Genomic DNA, 16,553 nt, shown 5'->3' on the forward strand with positions numbered 1-16,553 from the left:
GCTGAGTTTGAAGTGGAGCTGTGGCAAATGCTCCTCAGCTGGTCTTGGCTGCTCTTGCCACATTGGCTGCGGGCAGTAGCTTTCCAGCTTGGGCAACCCAGCCCTTTGTTTCAGCATTAACACAGTCCAAATAGGTTTTATAGTAGGAGTTATGAAGTAATACAAGTTTTGAAATTGAGGATTGCAGACCAAAGCACAGCCACCTACCAGGCCAGCCTTCCGTGTTTGGCTTCTGTGAGCTGGCTGTTGATGCACTGATGAGATACTAATCCTCTTTGGAGCTCACTTTGAGGAGGGCTAGGCCAGTGCTCCACTGCTGCTAATAGCTCACTTCGCAGTCTTGAGGTCCAGAGGTCTTGAGCATGAAAGCGAGGCAGTCTAGCAAGCTAATATTGGGCATTGGTTAATGGCCTTGTAGCTTGACTGGTATTTTCCCACCAAAATATTACAAATTGTGTTATTGCAAGTTTTGATACTGAAGCTGGGTACTGGTGACACATTTGTAATCCTAACTCCTTCAAGGCTGAGATCTGAGGATCCTGGTTTAAAGTAAACTGGTGCAGAAAAGTCTGTATGACTATCTCTACTCACCAAAAGCTGGAAGTAGAGCTGTGGGTCAAGTGGTAGAGCACTTGGGTTAGGGACAAAAGCTCAGGAATGAACCAGGTGCTAGTGGCTTATGCCAATAATCCTAGCTACTCCAGAGGCTGAGATTTGAGGATCGCACTTCAAGTCAGCATAGGCAGGAAAGTTTGTGAGACTATTTCCAATAAACCACCAAAAAGCCGGAAGTTCAGCTGTAGTTCAAGTGGCAGAGCACTAACCTTGAGCAAAAAAGCTCAGGGATAGTGCCCAGGCCCTGAGTTCAAGCCCTCTCCTTTCCTCAAAAAAAAAAAAAAAAAGTAACACTGAAGAATTCGAAAAATGAATTCACCCAGGTGCCAGTGGCTCACGCCTGTCATTCTAGCTACTCAGGAGGCTGAGATCTGAGGATCACGGTTCAAAACCAGCCCTGACAGGAACGTCCGTGAGACTTATCTCCAATAAACCACCAGAAAACTGTAAGTGGTGCTGTGGCTCAAGTGGTAGAGTGTTAGCACAGGTCTCAAATTCAACAGACATTTTTTTTTCTATTTTCCAGCAGACTTCTAAAATTAACTTGGACTCTGTAGAAAGGTACTATTTCCTATAATAGCGAATGGTTTGAGAACAGATTCCTCTCTTCCTCCCTTAGCCCTCCCCTCAGAAGCCGGGTGCTGGAGGCTCACGCCTGTCATCCTAGCTACTGTGGAGGCTGAGATCTGAGGATCGCAGTTCAGAGCTAGTCTGGGCAGGAAAGAGTGTGAGACTCTTATCTCCAGTTAATCACCAGAAAACTAGAAGTGGCTCTTTGTCTCAAAGTGGTAGAGCACTAGCCTTGCAAAAGAGCTCAGGGACAGTGCCGGAGTGCAAGCCCCAGGACAGAAAGAAAAAAAACACAAGAGATGTATCAGCATAAATAATTTATTGCAAACTCTGCAGTACCGTACATTAGTGGCTCAACAAGTCATTTGAGCATTCTGGGCAGAGAGCAAGAAGGAGAGAGTGGAATGAAAGCGCTGCATGTGAACGTGACATCATCATAGCGTGCCCGTGACCCACCTTCATCAGCTAAATGACCTGAGGCAGGGAGGAAGGAGCTGGGTCAGGCTCGGAACTGGAGTTTCATCAGTCAGCCCGCCCAGGTTCCAGACCTGCCTTCTGCCTCCACCGTCCTGTGCAGGGGGGGGGGGGGGGGGGGCGGGGAGGTAAGCTGTTTAGCTGCCAGGCTTGTGGGTGCGACCAGTCGAGCACAGGGTTCTGGCTGAGCCTCTGGCTGGGGCAGGCCTCCAAGGGCTTGGGCCTTCATTGCAGTATCTTCAGACAGGCAGGGACGAGGGAGGGCGCCTTGGCCTTGGCGGGCTGGGCCTCTTCCGTGGCATCCAGGAACTGTTGCATGTAAGTAGAGGTGCCCAGCAGCAGGTGGCCTGTGGTCTGCATGCTGAAGAGCACCCAGCGAAGCATTTCCCTGGGAGAAACCACGACACGGGTCAGAAAGACGGCGAATAACCCTTCTTGTGCCCCTCCAAATGCCTTCACAGTGCCATGCCAACCTATAGGAATTGGGGTCACCTGGGCTTAGTGATGGTCTGAACACCACAGAGATGGGACACCTAAACCACTCCCTTATTTTAGAGCAATGCACAGGCAGAGCAGGGGCTGGCTTCCCCCAGCCGCTAGGACTGCATCCACAGCCAACTTGACTAAGATGGCTGTCTTCACCAAGATATCCCAGCTTCGCTTGGTGCCAGTGGCTCATGCCTGTAATCCTGGCAACTCAAGAAGCTGAGATCTGTGGATGGAGGTCCAATGCCAGCCTGGGCAGGAAAGTCTGTGAGACTTATCTCGTTACCTTGTTGTTGTTTTTTTTTTTTTGGTCTTTTGTAGCTTTATATGTCTTTTTTTTTTTTTTTTTTAAACTAGGGCTGAGAACCGAACCCAGGGCCTTGGGCGCGCCAGGCGGGCGCCCTTCCGCTGGACTAAACCCCCAGCCCCTGTGAGACTTATCTCTAACTAACCACCAAACGCAAAAGAACAACAAAAAAACTCAGTATAGCTATGATAGAGCACTAGACTTGAGCGAAAAGCTCAGGGACAGTGCTCAGGCCCTGAGTTCAAGCCCTATGACTAACCAAAAAAAAAGATGGCCTCATAAGGTTTTTGTTGTTCTTGTTTTTAGGTGCCAATACCAAGGCTTGAATTCAAAGGCCTCTTGCTCAAGGCTGGCACTCTACCACTTGAGCCACAGTTCTGCTTCTGGCATTTTGCTGGTTAATTGGAGGTAAGAATCTCGTGGACTTTCCTGCCCAGGCTGGCTTTGAACTGTGATCCTTGAATCTCAGCCTCCTGAGTAGCTAGGATTACAGGCATAACTCATCAAGCAGTACCCTACCAAGTCTTTTATGTCCTCCTTCAGGCCAACCAAAGTAATTTACATAACATGGCCTTTCCCTTCATGACACTCTGTCCCAGACAGTGTCCGCTCCAAGTGAACCAACAGAGACTCTGCCTTTGCCTTCTACCCCACCCTACCCCCACCCCACCCAGCTCATCCCAAGCTACTAACTTCACAATCCGCTTGGCCTTGTAGCAGTGGAGATCATAGGACAAGGAGTACGAGTTATAGAGAGTTGCCTTCACATTCAGGCAGCCAATGAAGTCCTGTGGATTCAGCTTATACAGGTCAAAGGTTACACGGGCCACATCAATCTTCTTGTCAGGCTCCTGAGAGTGGGCCAGTTGGTACCTAGTCCCCTGGTGCCAGACAAACGAGTGGTTAGCAGCCCTCAGTGATTTCCAAGCTCTGAGCCTCCCCCTGCACAGAAAGGATCTCACCTGCCCTGCCTGGGGCTGCCATCTCTGCCCCTTTTGGAGGATCATGAACACTGTGTCTCCTGCCAGGGCCTGGAAATACTCTTCTGTCTCCACAATGGTGCCATCTTCCTCCAGCACCAAGGTGAAGGATTTGCCTTTCAGCTTGAAGACATCCCGGACCTGAGGAATCGGAGTAGTGAGGGTCTGGCCATCCCCAGAGGACCACAGAGCTCTTACGGGGGACCTGCTATCACTTCTGCTGCCAGGGGAAGATCAAAAGCACTGGGACCCAGGGATGGCACTGGCCCCAGCTGTTTACTGTGGGACCCTACCCACCCTTCTCGAGTTGGCTCTTAATACCTACAGAGCCTGCTAATAATCCAACAGTCACCTGCAGCTTTTAAATTAATTGAGTGCTGAGGACTCACGCCTGTAATCCTAGCTACTCAGGAGGCTGAGATCTGAGGATCTCTGTTCAAAGCCAGCACAGGCAAGAAAGTCTTGAGACTCTTATCTCCAATTAGCCACCAGAATACTGGAGGTGGTACTGTGGCTCAAACTGGTAGTACTAGCCTTGAACAAAAAAGCTCAGGAACAGCACCCAGGCTTGAGTTCAAGCCACTCCCCCCCCCAAAAAATTTGAGAAGTTGGGCACCAGTGACTCATGCCTATAATCTTAGCTACTCAGGAGGCTGAGATCTGAGGATCGTGGTTGGAAGACAGCCCAGGCAGGAAAGCCCATGAGACTTTTTTTTTTTTTTTTTTTTTTGTCAGTTGTGGAGCTTGAGCACTGTCCTTGAGCCTCTTTGTGCTCAAGGCTAGTTCCCTACCACGTAAGCCATAGCACCACTTCTGGTTTTTGAGTGGTTAATTGAAGATAAGAGTCTCATGGAAACTTTTCTGCCTGGGAGGGTTTCAACGTGCAAGCCTCTGATCTCAGCCTCCTGAGTAGCTAGGATTACAAATGTGAGCCACAGGTGCCCGGCTTCATAAGAGTCTTATCTCCAATTAACACCAAAAGCAAAGTGGTACTATGACTCAAGTGGTAGAGCACTAACCTTGAGCCAAAAAAGGCTCAGGGACAGCACCCAGGCCCTAAGTTCAAGCCCCATGACTGACCAAAAAGAATCTGTTAAGGGATTGGGAGGTGGCTCGGTGGTAGAGTGCTTGCCTCACATGCATGAGGCCCTGGGTTTGATTCCTCAGCACCACATAAACAGAAAAAGCTGGAAGTGGTGCTGTGGCTCAAGTGGTAGAGTGCTAGCCTTGAGCTGAAGAGCTGAGGGACAGCGCCCAGACCCAGAGTTCAAGCCCCACAACCAAAGCTATTGAGGTAAATAACATGCCATAAATTCACGCGTTTTAAGTATATAATTCAATGCTTTTTAAATTTTTTTCAATGCTTTTTTTAAAAGCATATTCAAAGAGCTGTGCAAGCTAAATGCCAATTAACTACTCAAGAGACTGATATCTTCAGATCTCAGTTCCAAGCCAGCCCAGGCAGACATGTCTGAGAGACTCTTATTTTCAACTAACCAGCAAAAAACAAAAACAAAAACAAACCCAACCAAGTAGAGGTGTGGTTCAAGTGTTACAACAACAGCCTTGAGCAGAAATAAAGCTAATCTGGGTGCCAGCGGCTCAAGCCTGAGATCTGAGGATTTCAGTTCAAAGCCATCCTAGGCAGGGATGAGAAAACCCATGAGACCTTTATTTTATCTTTATTTTGTCAGTCATGGGGCCTGAACTCTGGGCCTGGGCGCTGTCCCTCAGCTCTTCAGCTCAAGGCGAGGGCTCTACCACTGGAGCCACAGCGCCATTTCAGGATTATTTCTGCTTATGTGGTGCTGAGGAATCGAACCCAGGGCCTCATGCATTGCAAGGCAAGCACTCTATCACTGAGCCACCTTCCCAGCCTAAGACTTATTTCTAATTAACCACCTCAAAATTGGAGGTCCAGGTTGAGTTTAAGCCCCACTACCAGAAAGAGGAGGGGGAGGGAACAAGGGAGAAAGGAAGGGAGCAAGAGAGAGAGGGAGGAAGAAAGGAGAGAGAAAAATAAAAGGAAGCAAGGAAGGAAAGAAGGAAGAAAGGAAGGAAGGAAGGAAGGAAAAGAAGCTAAGTGAAAGTGTGTAGCCTGGGTTCAAGCCCCAGTACTGGCACACACTCAGATAAAAAAAGTTTGCAGGTGGGGCACCAGTGGCTCACACCTGTAATCCTAGCTACTCAGAAGGCTGAGATCAGAGGATCACAGTTCAAAGCTAGCCTGGACCGGAAAGTCCATGAGACTCTTATCTCCAATTAACCACCAGAAAACAGGAACTGGTGCTGTGATTCAAGTGGTAAAGCACTTGCCTTGAGATGAAGAGCTCAGAGATAGGGCCCAGGCCCAGAGTTCAAGACCCAGGACTGACAAAAAAAAAAAAAAAAAAGTTGTGCAGGTGTCAGTGGCTCGTGCCTGTAATCCTAGCTGCTCAGGAGGCTGAGATCTAAGGATCATAGTTTGAAGCCAGCCCTGGCAGGAAAGTCCATGAGACTTTTATCACCAATTAACCACAGAAAAAGCCAGAAGTGGTGCTGTGGCTCAAGTGGTAAGGTGCTAACCTTCAGCTAAGGACCGCCCCCCCCCAAAAAAGTTGTGCAACCACTATCTAATTTCACCACATTTTCATCACCACCAAAAGAAGCATAATGCCCATCAGCCATCAATTTTGTGTGTCTCCTTTTCTCTCCAACGGCAGCCTGCATCTACCATCTGGATTTGCCCCGATGCTGAGTGGAAAGCTGTCTCACTGGTGAAGTCTGCAGCAACCTCAGCACTAGTAAATAACCTCAGTCTCATACAGATGCCATGGTGGTCCTCGTCTTCCTCTTCCGTTCCAGATACCTGACAGATCAGCCAACTGCCCGCCCCGTCACCTTGCAGACCTGGCCCTTCCATCAGACAGTGGTCCAAGCACTCCGGCTGCATTGGGTCTGGCACCGCAGGGGAACCTTTCACCATTTAAGGCCTGACCCTGTTTCCTTGCAGAATCCCAGGGCACACAAAGCACACACAAGGCCCGCTCTCAGCTGAGGCTCACCTTGCGGAGGAGATCCTCCAAGCTGCGGGCCATGAGGCCTTTGCGCACTTTCCGATCTGCGGAGCTCACTCTGCAGGGCCGGGCCGGGGCCCTCCGGGCTTCCTGGCTGGGTTCTGACAGCAACTGCTGGGTCACCACCGCGGTGCTCACGGCCACGTGCCTGGGGAGTTTGGAACGTCTGCTGAGCTCGCTGCGGCTGCGGCTGCGGTGGACATCAGTGCCCCTCACACACCAGGCTTTTTTTTTTTTTTTTTTTTTGCCAGTTTTGGGGCTTGAACTCAGGGCCTGGGCACAGATTCTTTTGCTCAAGGCTAGCACTCTACCACTTGAGCCACAGTGCTACTTCTGGCTTTTTCTGTGTATGTGGTACTGAGGAATGGAACCCAGGGCTTCATGCATGCTAGGCAAGCACTCTACCACTAAGCCACATTCCCAGCCCCCAGGCTGGCTTTACCCTGCATCTCCTCACGCTCTGGGCCGCTGACTCAGAGCCGCCCAGAACACTTCCACTGCCCGGTGATGGCGTTCAAGTCACCTGCCCAGGCAGATTCTCATTCCCTAGTCCTGGGTAGGGCTTAGTGGGAGGGAGCCACATGTCTAATGCCATGAGCAAGGTGATGAGGCCCACCCCTCCCCCATACCCACTTCCTCTCCTAGTCTTATCTCACCTGTAAAGGGGGGTATTTGGGGGCACCACTGGCTCACACCTATAACCCTAGCTACTCTAGAGGCTGAGATCTGAGGATCATGGTTCAAAGCCAGTCCAGGCAGGAAAGTCCATGAGACTGTGTGTGTGTGTGTGTGTGTGTGTGTGTGTGTGAGAGAGAGAGAGAGAGAGAGAGAGAGAGAGAGAGACAGACAGACAGACAGACAGACAGACAGACAGACAGACAGAGAGACAGACAGAGACAGAGAGACAGATAGAGAGAGAGCGTGCTTGAACTCAGGGCCTGAGCCCTGTCCCTGAGCTTTTGTACTCAAGGTTAGAGCTCTACCATTTGAGCCATAGCTCTACTTCTGGCTTTTTTGGTGGTTAATTGGATATGAGTCTCATAGTCTTTCTTGCCTAGCTTTGAACCTCAACCCTCAGATCTCAGTCTCATAAGCAGCTAGGATTACAGGTGTGAGCCAGCAGTGACTGGCTTCCATGAAACTCTCGGGGGGGGGGGGGGGAGGGGAGGGAGGAGAAAGAGAGACTGGGTGCTCCGCTCGGTGCCTGGGCTTCCCTGTCTATTCATGTGGGCCAATAATTCTTGTCTCCCATGAGATCAGGACTGAAAGCAGCCAGCACAGAGCCCACCTAGCCCGTCCGGCATGGAGAGGGGTGGGAGAGGGGCAGTGTGCACTTCCTGTGGGTCAGGATTACAGGCTTAGGCTCTACTCCAGATCTCCTGAGTCAGAGTCCCAAGGAGTAAGGAGGTCTAAGCGCCTGCTCAGAGGCCTCCCCTTCCCTTCTGCCCTTGGCTTCCTCACCTGCATAAGGACTTGGGGTACAGAAGGCTCAGGGACTTCATGGCGTATTCCATCCTTTTCAGTTGGACCGCATTGGACCTGGGAGGGAGGCCGAAGGAGCTGGTTAGGGTAGGATAGGAGGGACTGTTTTGCCATCTAGCAAGCTCCTGACTTGGTCTCTCTTCTGAAATGTCCCGCAGCTTCCCAGCCCTTCTCTGCTGCCCCCACCCCAACGCCAACTATGAGTGAGCTGGACCCCCCCCCCCCCAGCTCACGCTCGGCTGCACTCACTCCATGTCTCTCTGACGCTGGCACTGGTCACACTGAGCCCGACGTCTAAGTCCAGCTGAGGCCTCGCCCCCGTCCCCAGGGGCAGAGTCCACTTTGCACTGGCTGGCAGTGAGTCACGCCCCTTGTCATTCTGGAGTTACCATGGCCACCTAGACTTCTGAGCCTTCAACTGCTCTCTGCCATGGCTCCTTGAGCAATCAAGCCCCCTGAGACTTCCTACTGGCCCAGAGAACCTTCTGTGATGACCGAAGTATTGCAGATTTGTGCTCCCCCCAACCCAGACGCTATCAACTGCGTGTGGCTATTGAGCCTGTGAACGGTGGCTAATAAATAGGACTAAGAAGCTGGCTTGGTGATATTTCTGGAATTTGAACTAATTTAAATAGCCACAGTGGCCAGGTGCAGGTGACTCACGCCTCTAATCCTAGCTACTCAGGAAGCTGAGAGCTGAGGATCTCATTTCATAGCCAGCTCAGACAGAAGAAGCTGTAAGACTCTTATCTCTAATTAACCACCAAAAAGCCAGAAGTGGAGCTGTGGCTCAAGTGGTAGAGTGCTAGCCTTTACAGGAAAAGCTAAAAGGCCGGGCCTAGGCTCTGAGTACAAGTCCCAGTACACATGTGCATGCGAGCGTGCACACACACACACACACACACACACGAATAACCATGGTGGCTTTTGGCTTCCAGCATTCACACTGGACAGTATGGGCCTGGCAGGAAACCCTAGCTCTCACCTGCTACTATTTTTTTTCCCTAAATCACACAGCTGTCAACCCTCCGCACGGCCAGCTGCCTCCACCTGCAACGCCTTGCTCTGACTCAGAGCTCAAAGTTTGCTGTCCCCAAGCCCAGTTTCACAGCTTCTGATTCTTTGGAAAGCCTTTTAGAGGATGTTCAGAATGAGCGCGCCATCCTGCCTTGCTAGCCACCGGCCTGGCCCGGGTTTCAGCTGCGGCTCTTCCTCTTCTCTGCCCTAGCATGGGGAGCGCAACAAAGCAGGGAGCAGGGAACAGAAGCCCCCTGGCTAGTCAGGCAAAATCACTGCTCTCCTCCTCACAACTTGGGGTTCCCCCAGGTGGCCCCCACAGAGGCAGAAGGCCCTCTTCCCCTCTTCGCCCTCCACTTGCTCCGGGTTCACTCATTCTTCATCCCTGACACAACTCTGTGGAGCATCGCCATACCTGCTCTCTAGGACCAAAGGCATCCAATGCCTCACCTCCCCCTCACAGCCTCCTCCTCAACCGCAGAGCCAGCGCCAGCCCTGGCCCCCTCCTGCCATTATATTCCAGCTCCCGTGAAGCCACTCCCCTGGCCTTCAGCCCCAGCTAGGGAAAAGAGCAGGGGTCCAGGGGCTCCCTGGGGGGTTGCAGGCCAGCCTGCCTTCCGGAAATGCCTGAAAGGAGGGAAGAAGGCATATTTCCACAGCTTGGCAAAGGGGCACAGCCCACCAGGATATCAGGCAAGAGGGCACAGAAAGCAACTTGTGGGCTCTGCTCCCAGCTCGCTCCACCCCAGACTGGCCCCTGGCGCTGATCTGAGTTGCTTTACTTCTGGGAACCCTAGCTTGTCTCATTTGTACCATTCCTGGGTTGTTGTTTTTTTGTTTTGTTTTTGCTGTTGTTACTGTTATTTAGTGTGTGTGTGTGTGTGTGTGTGTGTGTGTGTGTGTGTGTCTGTCTGTCTGTCTGTCTGTCTGTCTGTCTGTCTGTCTGTCTGTCTGCCTGTCTGTCTCTCTGTCTGCCTCTCTGTGTCTGTGTGTATATGTGGTATGCTAGTCTTAGGGCTTGAACTCGGGGCCTGGGAGCTGTCCCTGAGCTTTTTCACTTGAAGTTAGCATTCTATATACTATTTAAGCCACAACTCTACTTCCAGCTCTTTGGTGGTTAATTGGAGATAAGAGTCTCTTGAACTTTCCTTCCTGGGCTGGCTTCAAACCTTGATCCTCAGGTCTCAGCCTTCTATGTAGCTAGGATTAGAGGTGAGAGCCATCAGGGCCTGGCTCTGGCTCCTGTTTTCTATGCAGTTATAGTGAGAATTAGTGACAATCGAAGTAAAGTCTTTCCAACTCACATACAATAGAGGTGATTGTATTATTGATTATATATTTAATGAATAATAGAAGAAATTAACACACACATCCTTAAGAGAAATGAAAACTTACATCCATATATCTATTTTGGTAAGTCACATAATCTTTTTATTTATTTATTTATTTATTTTTGTTGGTCCAGGGGCCTGAACTCTGGGCCTGGGCGCTGTTCCTCAGCTCTTCAGCTCAAAGCTAGTGCTCTACCACTTGAGCTACAGTGCCACTTCAGGCTTTTTTTTTTTTTTTTCTGCTTATGTGGTGCGGAGGAATCAAACCCAGGGCCTCAGGCATGCAAGGCAAGCACTCTACCACTGAGCCACCTTCCCAGCCCCGGCAATTTTTATTTTTATTTTATATATCAGTCATAGAACTTGAACTCAAGGCCTGAGCACTGTCCCTGAGGGTCTTCCCTCAAGATTAGTGCTCTACCATTTTGACATAGCGCCACTTCCAATTTTTCTGGTGATTAACTGGAGATAAGAGCCTTTCCTGCCTAAACTGGTTTAGATCTCACTCTTCAGTAGCTAGGATTACAGGTGTGTACCACTAGCACTTGGTTAGTTAGGTGAATTATGTGTTATATAAATTATATCTTAGCTGGGCGTTGGTGACTCACACCTGTAATTGTAACTACTAAGGAGGCTGAGATCTGAGGATGGCCATTTGAAGCCAGCTGGAGCAGGAAAGTCTGTGAGATCCTTATCTCCAATTATCCACTCAGAAAAAGCTAGACGTGGTGGTGTGGCTCAAGTAGTAAGAGTGCTAAGCCTTTAAAGGACAGCAAGCCCCTCCACAGGCAAATAAAAATTAAAAACAAAACAAAACAAGGTGATATTATATTAAATGACTGCAGCAAGAACTGGCTTGGATTTAGCTCTGAGACAGGTTTGAAGTCTTAGAGGTACCATTCAAGCAAAGCAAAGCACCAGTGCATAGTGTTTGAGAAAGGAACCAGCAGGCTGAAGCAACAGGAACCTAAGTAGCTTATCCTTCAGGCTGACCAGGAGCCAGGAGGGAAGCACAGCAGAACACTTCAGGGAAGAAGCACTGGGGAAAGGGTCACCCGTCCCCGGGCCATTCAGGCCTCAGCATGTATTGAACATTCTGTGAGTACAGGCTGGGCCATGATAAAGAGGCCAGGGGATGACTCAGAACAGGCCAGCGCTGATGGACAAAGTGCAGCACAGAAGGTAGGCACCAAAAACGTGAAGCCAGGCGCCTTTGGCTCACGCCTGTAATCCTGGCTACTCAGAAGACTGAAATCTGAGGATTATGGTTCAAAACTAATCCTGGCAGAAAAGTCTAGGAGACTCTTCAATTAACCAGAAAAAAACCCTAGATGTGGAATTGTGGTTTAAGAGGTAGAGCAACTTCCTTAAGCAGAAAAACTAAGGGATTACCAGGCACCAGTGGGCCATGCCTGTAATCCTAACTACGCAGGAGGCCGAAATCTAAGGATCATGGGTCAAAGGCAGCACAGGAAGAAGAGTCCATGAGACTCTCCAATTAGCCACCAAAAGGCCAGATGTGGCGTTGTGGCTTAAGTGGTAGAGCTCTAGCTTTGAGTACAAAAGGTTAGGGCTATCACCCAGGCCCTGAGCTCAAACCCTAGCCCCAGCACATAATAAGAGATGTAAGTCAGATGCAGTGGTACATACTGTAGTCCCAACCTGAGGCTGGGACAGGAGTATTACTTAAACCTAGGAGTTTGGGATCAACCTCCCAAGTAACGTTTTTTTTTTCTTTTGCCAGGCCTGGGGCCTGGACACTGTCCCTAAGTGTCTTTTGCTCAAGGTTAGCGATCTACCACTTGAGCCACAGTACCACTTCCAGCTTTTTCTGTGTATGTGGTATTGAGGAATGGAACCCAGCTAGGCAAGCACTCTACAACTGAGCCACCTTCCCAGCTCCCAAGTAACTTTGAAAGTAGCAGTCACACTGAAGTTTTTCAGTTCTTCTAACAGTCTACACCATCCACTTCTGGATTTCTTTCATCATCCCAAGCAAACTCTGTACTCATTAAACACACTCACCATTACTCACTGCGCTCCACCCCCACGGTTCTACTTTTTTCCTTTACAGATAGTTTTATTTGGATTTTTTTTTTCTTTCATGGCCTTCACATTTCCAAAGAGCCCAGTCCAGTTGTCTTGCAGAGTTCCTGAGTTTGGGTATAGGGTTTTGGGGTGTTTGTGCAGGGATTTCACAGATGCAAAGCTGGGTTGCAGTACTGGGATTTGAACTCAGTGTACCACGAGGTATCAAGGTGTCAGTGTGGCATAGCATTGGTTTAGGTAACTTTGGTCGCTTGTCTGAACGAGCATGCGCCAGGTTTCCTTACTGTGAGGTTCATGCTTTCTCTTCGCTGCTGGATTCAGGAACTGTTCAATGTGTGGGAGCACGAAAGTCACAAACACTTCTAGGTCTCAATTTCCTGGTCTGGGAAGTGTGGACAGAAGATGTGTTGTTGTTGTTGTATTTTGTCAGTCCTGGGGCTTGAACTCAGGGCCAGGATACTGTCCCTGAGCTGTTGTGCTCAAGGCGGGCGCTCTACCACTTGAGCCACAGCGCCACTTCCGGTTTTCTGATGGTTCACTGGAGGTAAGAGGCTCTGGGACTTTCCTGTCGGGGCTGGCTTTGAACCGCCATCGTCGGATCTCAGTCTCTGGGGTAGTTAGGATTACAGGCGTGAGCCACCAACTCCCTGCTGGCAGAAGGGTCTTAAGCCAATAACGAAGCTTCGGAAAGGATCAGTGTGCGACGAGCCTGTGGCAGCAAAAGACGCCGACGGTGGGCTCGGGGCTCGGCACGCACCTCGCCAGGGGAACTGGGCAGGCCCGCGAGAGCGAGGGCGCATGCGCGGGGCAGTGACCAACGAGTCGGTCCTCCAGAGACAGAGAGGCCGGAAGTTTGCTTCCAGCGCCCGGGGCCGCTGGGTAGCTGGGCTGAGGCCGCGCGTGGGGACCTCGGGGGGCTGAGCGGTGGGCGCGGGCCGGCACGGGGGCGCTCCGGGGCTCGGATCCGGTACCATGGCGTCTCGGGCAGGGCCGCGAGCGGCCGGCACCGACGGCAGCGACTTCCAGCACCGGGAGCGCGTGGCCATGCACTACCAGATGAGGTGAGGAGCGAGGCGCGCAGCGGAGGCCTCGGGCCGGGCCGCGGTGGGGGGTGTGGCCCGCCGCCGGCCCCCGCGCGCCGCCGGGCCCCCTCCCCGCCACCCCACCCAGCGCCACCCGCGACTCCCCCGCACGGTACTGGAGGACCAGGGGAAAGGAGCACGTGAAGTGCAGGCAGGCAGGCCCGAGACGGAGGGCAACCTAGAACTAATGTACAAGGATGTAAGTAAGCGCTGTGAGCTGGAAAAAGAAAAAAGCTCGGGGGCTGGGAAGGGGCCCAGTGGTAGAGCGCTCGCCTCGCGTGCGTGAAGCCCTGGGTTCGATTCCTCAGCACCACATGCACAGGAAAAGCTGGGAGTGGCGCTGTGGCTCAAGTGGTAGAGCGCTAGCCTTGAGCCAAAGGAGCTCAGGGACAGCACCCAGGCTCTTGAGTGCAAGCCCAGGACTGGCAAAACGAAAGAAGTTCATTATTAAAGAGAAAAAAAAGCAATATCGGACCCTGCTATCCAAGAGTTTGAAGTCTAGAGGTGACATTTTTTTTTCAGTTTTCCACATCTTCGAAAACGAGTATTTTAAAATAAAAAAAAATTGAAGAGTTTTCTTTTTCCTTCTTTTTTCTTTTTTTGTCGGTCGTGGGGCTTGAACTCTAGGCCTGGGTGCTGTCCCTCAGCTCTTCAGTTTAAGGTGAGCGCTCTGCCACTTGAGCCACAGGGCCACTTCTGATTTTCTGGTGGTTAATTGAAGGTAAGAGTCTCAGGGACTTTTCCTGCCCAGGCTGGCTTTTGAATTGCTAGGATTACAGGTGTCACTAGCACCCCGCCTGTTTTTCTTTCTTAAATTCATTGAGTTCTTTCAAAATGTTCTTAGCATCTTTCTAGAGTTTTGAAGAATGACAAGCTCTTTAGGGTTTAATTTCTTTTTTTTCCCCCTCTGGGGCGGGGGGGGGGGGGGGGGGGGGGGGGGTTTGCACTCAATCATAGGGCTTGAACTCGGCCTGGGCACTGTCCTGAGCTCCTTTTGCTCAAGCCCAGTGCCTTACCACTTTGAGCAACAGTGCCACTTCCCAATTTTTAGTGGTTAATTGGAGATATGTGCTCAAAGTGGTAGAGTGCTAGACTTGAACAGAAAAGCTCAAGGACAGCAACCATGCCCTGAATTCAAGCCCCATAACCAATTTAAAAAAAGTTTTTCCAGTTTTATGCCCCTTTACCACCCCTCCGCATGTGCTCTTGCCATATTCAACCACTTGGTCCCCTCCTTACGCTTTTGTATATGTACGCTCTTGTCTGTGTAGAATGACCATCTTCCCTCAGCCTTGAGGACCTATCTGACACAGTCCACTTCTGGATAGCCTTCTCTGCCGTTTTTTTTCTCTTGATTCCTTGTGCCCAGCCTCAGTCAGAGACTGCCATTCAAATTTGTATCCAGTACAGTTGCCTGGCATATAGAAGAATTTGAATGAAAGGTGCTTCTCCCTGTGCTTTGCCCCACAGTGTGACTCTCAAGTATGAAATCAAGAAGCTGATCTACGTGCATCTGGTCCTATGGCTGCTACTGGTTGCCAAGATGAGCGTGGGACACCTGAGGCTCTTGTCACATGATCAGGTGGCCATGCCTTATCAGTGGGAGTACCCGTATTTGCTGAGCATTGCACCCTCCCTCTTGGGCCTGCTCTCTTTCCCTCGTAACAATATCAGCTACCTGGTGCTCTCCATGATCAGCATGGGGCTCTTCTCCATCGCTCCCCTCATTTATGGCAGCATGGAGATGTTCCCCGCCGCACAGCAACTCTACCGCCATGGCAAGGCCTACCGCTTCCTCTTTGGGTTTTCTGCTGTCTCTGTCATGTACCTGGTGTTGGTACTGGCGGTCCAAGTGCATGCCTGGCAGCTGTACTACAGCAAGAAACTTCTAGACTCTTGGTTCACCAGCACACAAGAGAAGAAGCGCAAATGAAGCCTGCCTGATGGTCTGCTCTCGGGTGGAGCCTGGGCTACCCTCGAGCCAAGTGAGGTGGACAAAATGTTCCTGTCTCTTCTGGTGATTTGGGCAGCTGTAATGTTGGTACCTAATGCAGACGGGGTCACATTTTGGCCTAGAGTTCTGTTGCTGATGTGGCAAGAGTATATTTAAATTATTTCTGATTCAGCAGCTGGGTGATCAACAGCCATGCAGTAGCTGGGTGAAGTTAAGGCCGTTAGGTGTTTTCCTTTAAGACCAAGCCTTATCCTTGCTCCTTTGATCATTATTCCCATTTCTATTCCTCATCTCTTTACCACCAGACAGCAGGAAATAAGGAACAAATTAAGTCTGCTTCAGTCTATAGGCAAGAAACACCTCAGAGACTACACCCCCACAGGCTGTGCTCTACTGCAAAGCATTTCAATTTAACAGACCCTCAATAAAGTTCCTAAGACTGCCCTGTCCACCCTGTGCCTGTATTTGGGATTTGGTCATGTGAAAAGTGTTGTTTGGTGGCCTTAGACACTTGGAGATGACTAGAGGTTCCCTGCAAAATCTGGCAGTGACCACAAAGAAAGGACAGGGCGTGGAGAACTAGTTCTAGCCTATCACACAGCCTGTTGCTGATGGGCCAGGTACGTAACCTCCCCATCCATAATGTGGCCCATTCATCTGGCTTGGGTCATAGGCTCTTTTGGTTGAATATCTGTGTTTAACAGTCATTTATATTCTTAAACCTGTATAGTAAGATCACAAAGAATTTTAGAGTAGCTCTGAGATACCTTTGGAGATTTCAGTCCATGGTTGCTTAGCCTACCACTCTTGGGCCTGTGGGTACTGCAGCAAGAAACTTCTAGACTCTTGGTTTGCCTGCATGGTGAATATCATGCTAGGAACATATACAGAGAAAGCTGCTGTCTCATGGAGTTCAGAAAGTTGAGGCCAGGTGCCAGTGCCTAACACGTGTACTAGCTACTCAGGAGGCTGAGATTTGAAGATTGCAGTTTGAAGTCAGCCTGGGCAAATGTAACTACTCAGAAAAAAAACGGAAGTGGTGCTGTGGCTCAGGGACAGTGCCCAGGCCCTGAGTTCAAGCCCAGGACTGGCAAAAAAAGAAAGGATGGAATCCTGCTATCCCCTCCCTAGGGCAGGCCACTAGTAACTT

The 16,553-nt window shown here is 50.5% G+C and overlaps 2 protein-coding genes across 8 annotated transcripts; one reads left to right on the plus strand and one right to left on the minus strand.

Annotated features, from left to right (window-relative positions):
- Nucleotides 1–1,487: 1,487 nt before the first annotated feature.
- Nucleotides 1,488–12,362, minus strand: LOC138822688 (lipid transferase CIDEC-like). 5 transcript variants are annotated; one of them, XM_070015510.1, is made up of 6 exons: nt 9,403–9,468; nt 7,950–8,027; nt 6,477–6,636; nt 3,415–3,573; nt 3,146–3,333; nt 1,488–2,047 (listed from the first exon to the last, which is right to left on the minus strand). In XM_070015510.1, the coding sequence occupies exons 1-6, from the start codon at nt 9,423–9,425 to the stop codon at nt 1,885–1,887; spliced, it is 771 nt and encodes a 256-aa protein (XP_069871611.1). In that variant the 5' UTR covers nt 9,426–9,468; the 3' UTR covers nt 1,488–1,884. The 5 variants fall into 5 exon arrangements, with proteins under 5 accessions (XP_069871611.1, XP_069871610.1, XP_069871615.1 ...); XM_070015509.1 differs by having other exon boundaries at nt 6,477–6,678; XM_070015514.1 differs by lacking the exon at nt 9,403–9,468 and adding an exon at nt 8,220–8,332 and having other exon boundaries at nt 6,477–6,678.
- Nucleotides 12,363–13,264: 902 nt separating this feature from the next.
- Nucleotides 13,265–15,852, plus strand: LOC138822689 (protein jagunal homolog 1). 3 transcript variants are annotated; one of them, XM_070015515.1, is made up of 2 exons: nt 13,265–13,428; nt 14,920–15,852. In XM_070015515.1, exons 1-2 carry the CDS (start codon nt 13,340–13,342, stop codon nt 15,380–15,382), a joined length of 552 nt encoding a protein of 183 aa, XP_069871616.1. In that variant the 5' UTR covers nt 13,265–13,339; the 3' UTR covers nt 15,383–15,852. The 3 variants fall into 3 exon arrangements, with proteins under 3 accessions (XP_069871616.1, XP_069871617.1, XP_069871618.1); XM_070015516.1 differs by lacking the exon at nt 13,265–13,428 and adding an exon at nt 13,482–13,648; XM_070015517.1 differs by lacking the exon at nt 13,265–13,428 and adding an exon at nt 14,151–14,170.
- Nucleotides 15,853–16,553: the final 701 nt, after the last annotated feature.

Source organism: Dipodomys merriami, unplaced genomic scaffold (assembly GCF_024711535.1).
Source record: "Dipodomys merriami isolate MVZ:Mamm:240054 unplaced genomic scaffold, mDipMer1.0.p SCAF_114, whole genome shotgun sequence".
NCBI classification, from domain to species: Eukaryota; Metazoa; Chordata; class Mammalia; order Rodentia; family Heteromyidae; genus Dipodomys; species Dipodomys merriami.

Bases quoted from the DNA above. Each gene is read 5' to 3' on its own strand.
- LOC138822689 (XM_070015515.1), top strand. From the start codon at position 13,340: ATGGCGTCTCGGGCAGGGCCGCGAGCGGCCGGCACCGACGGCAGCGAC. The intron at 13,429-14,919 runs GTGAGGAGCGAG...TTTGCCCCACAG, and splicing joins GCCATGCACTACCAGATGAG to TGTGACTCTCAAGTATGAAA.
- LOC138822688 (XM_070015509.1), bottom strand. From the start codon at position 9,425: ATGCCTTTGGTCCTAGAGAGCAG. The intron at 3,574-6,476 runs GTGAGCCTCAGC...CCGATTCCTCAG, and splicing joins TGGAGGATCTCCTCCGCAAG to GTCCGGGATGTCTTCAAGCT. The intron at 3,334-3,414 runs GTGAGATCCTTT...GTCTGGCACCAG, and splicing joins GGCAGCCCCAGGCAGGGCAG to GGGACTAGGTACCAACTGGC.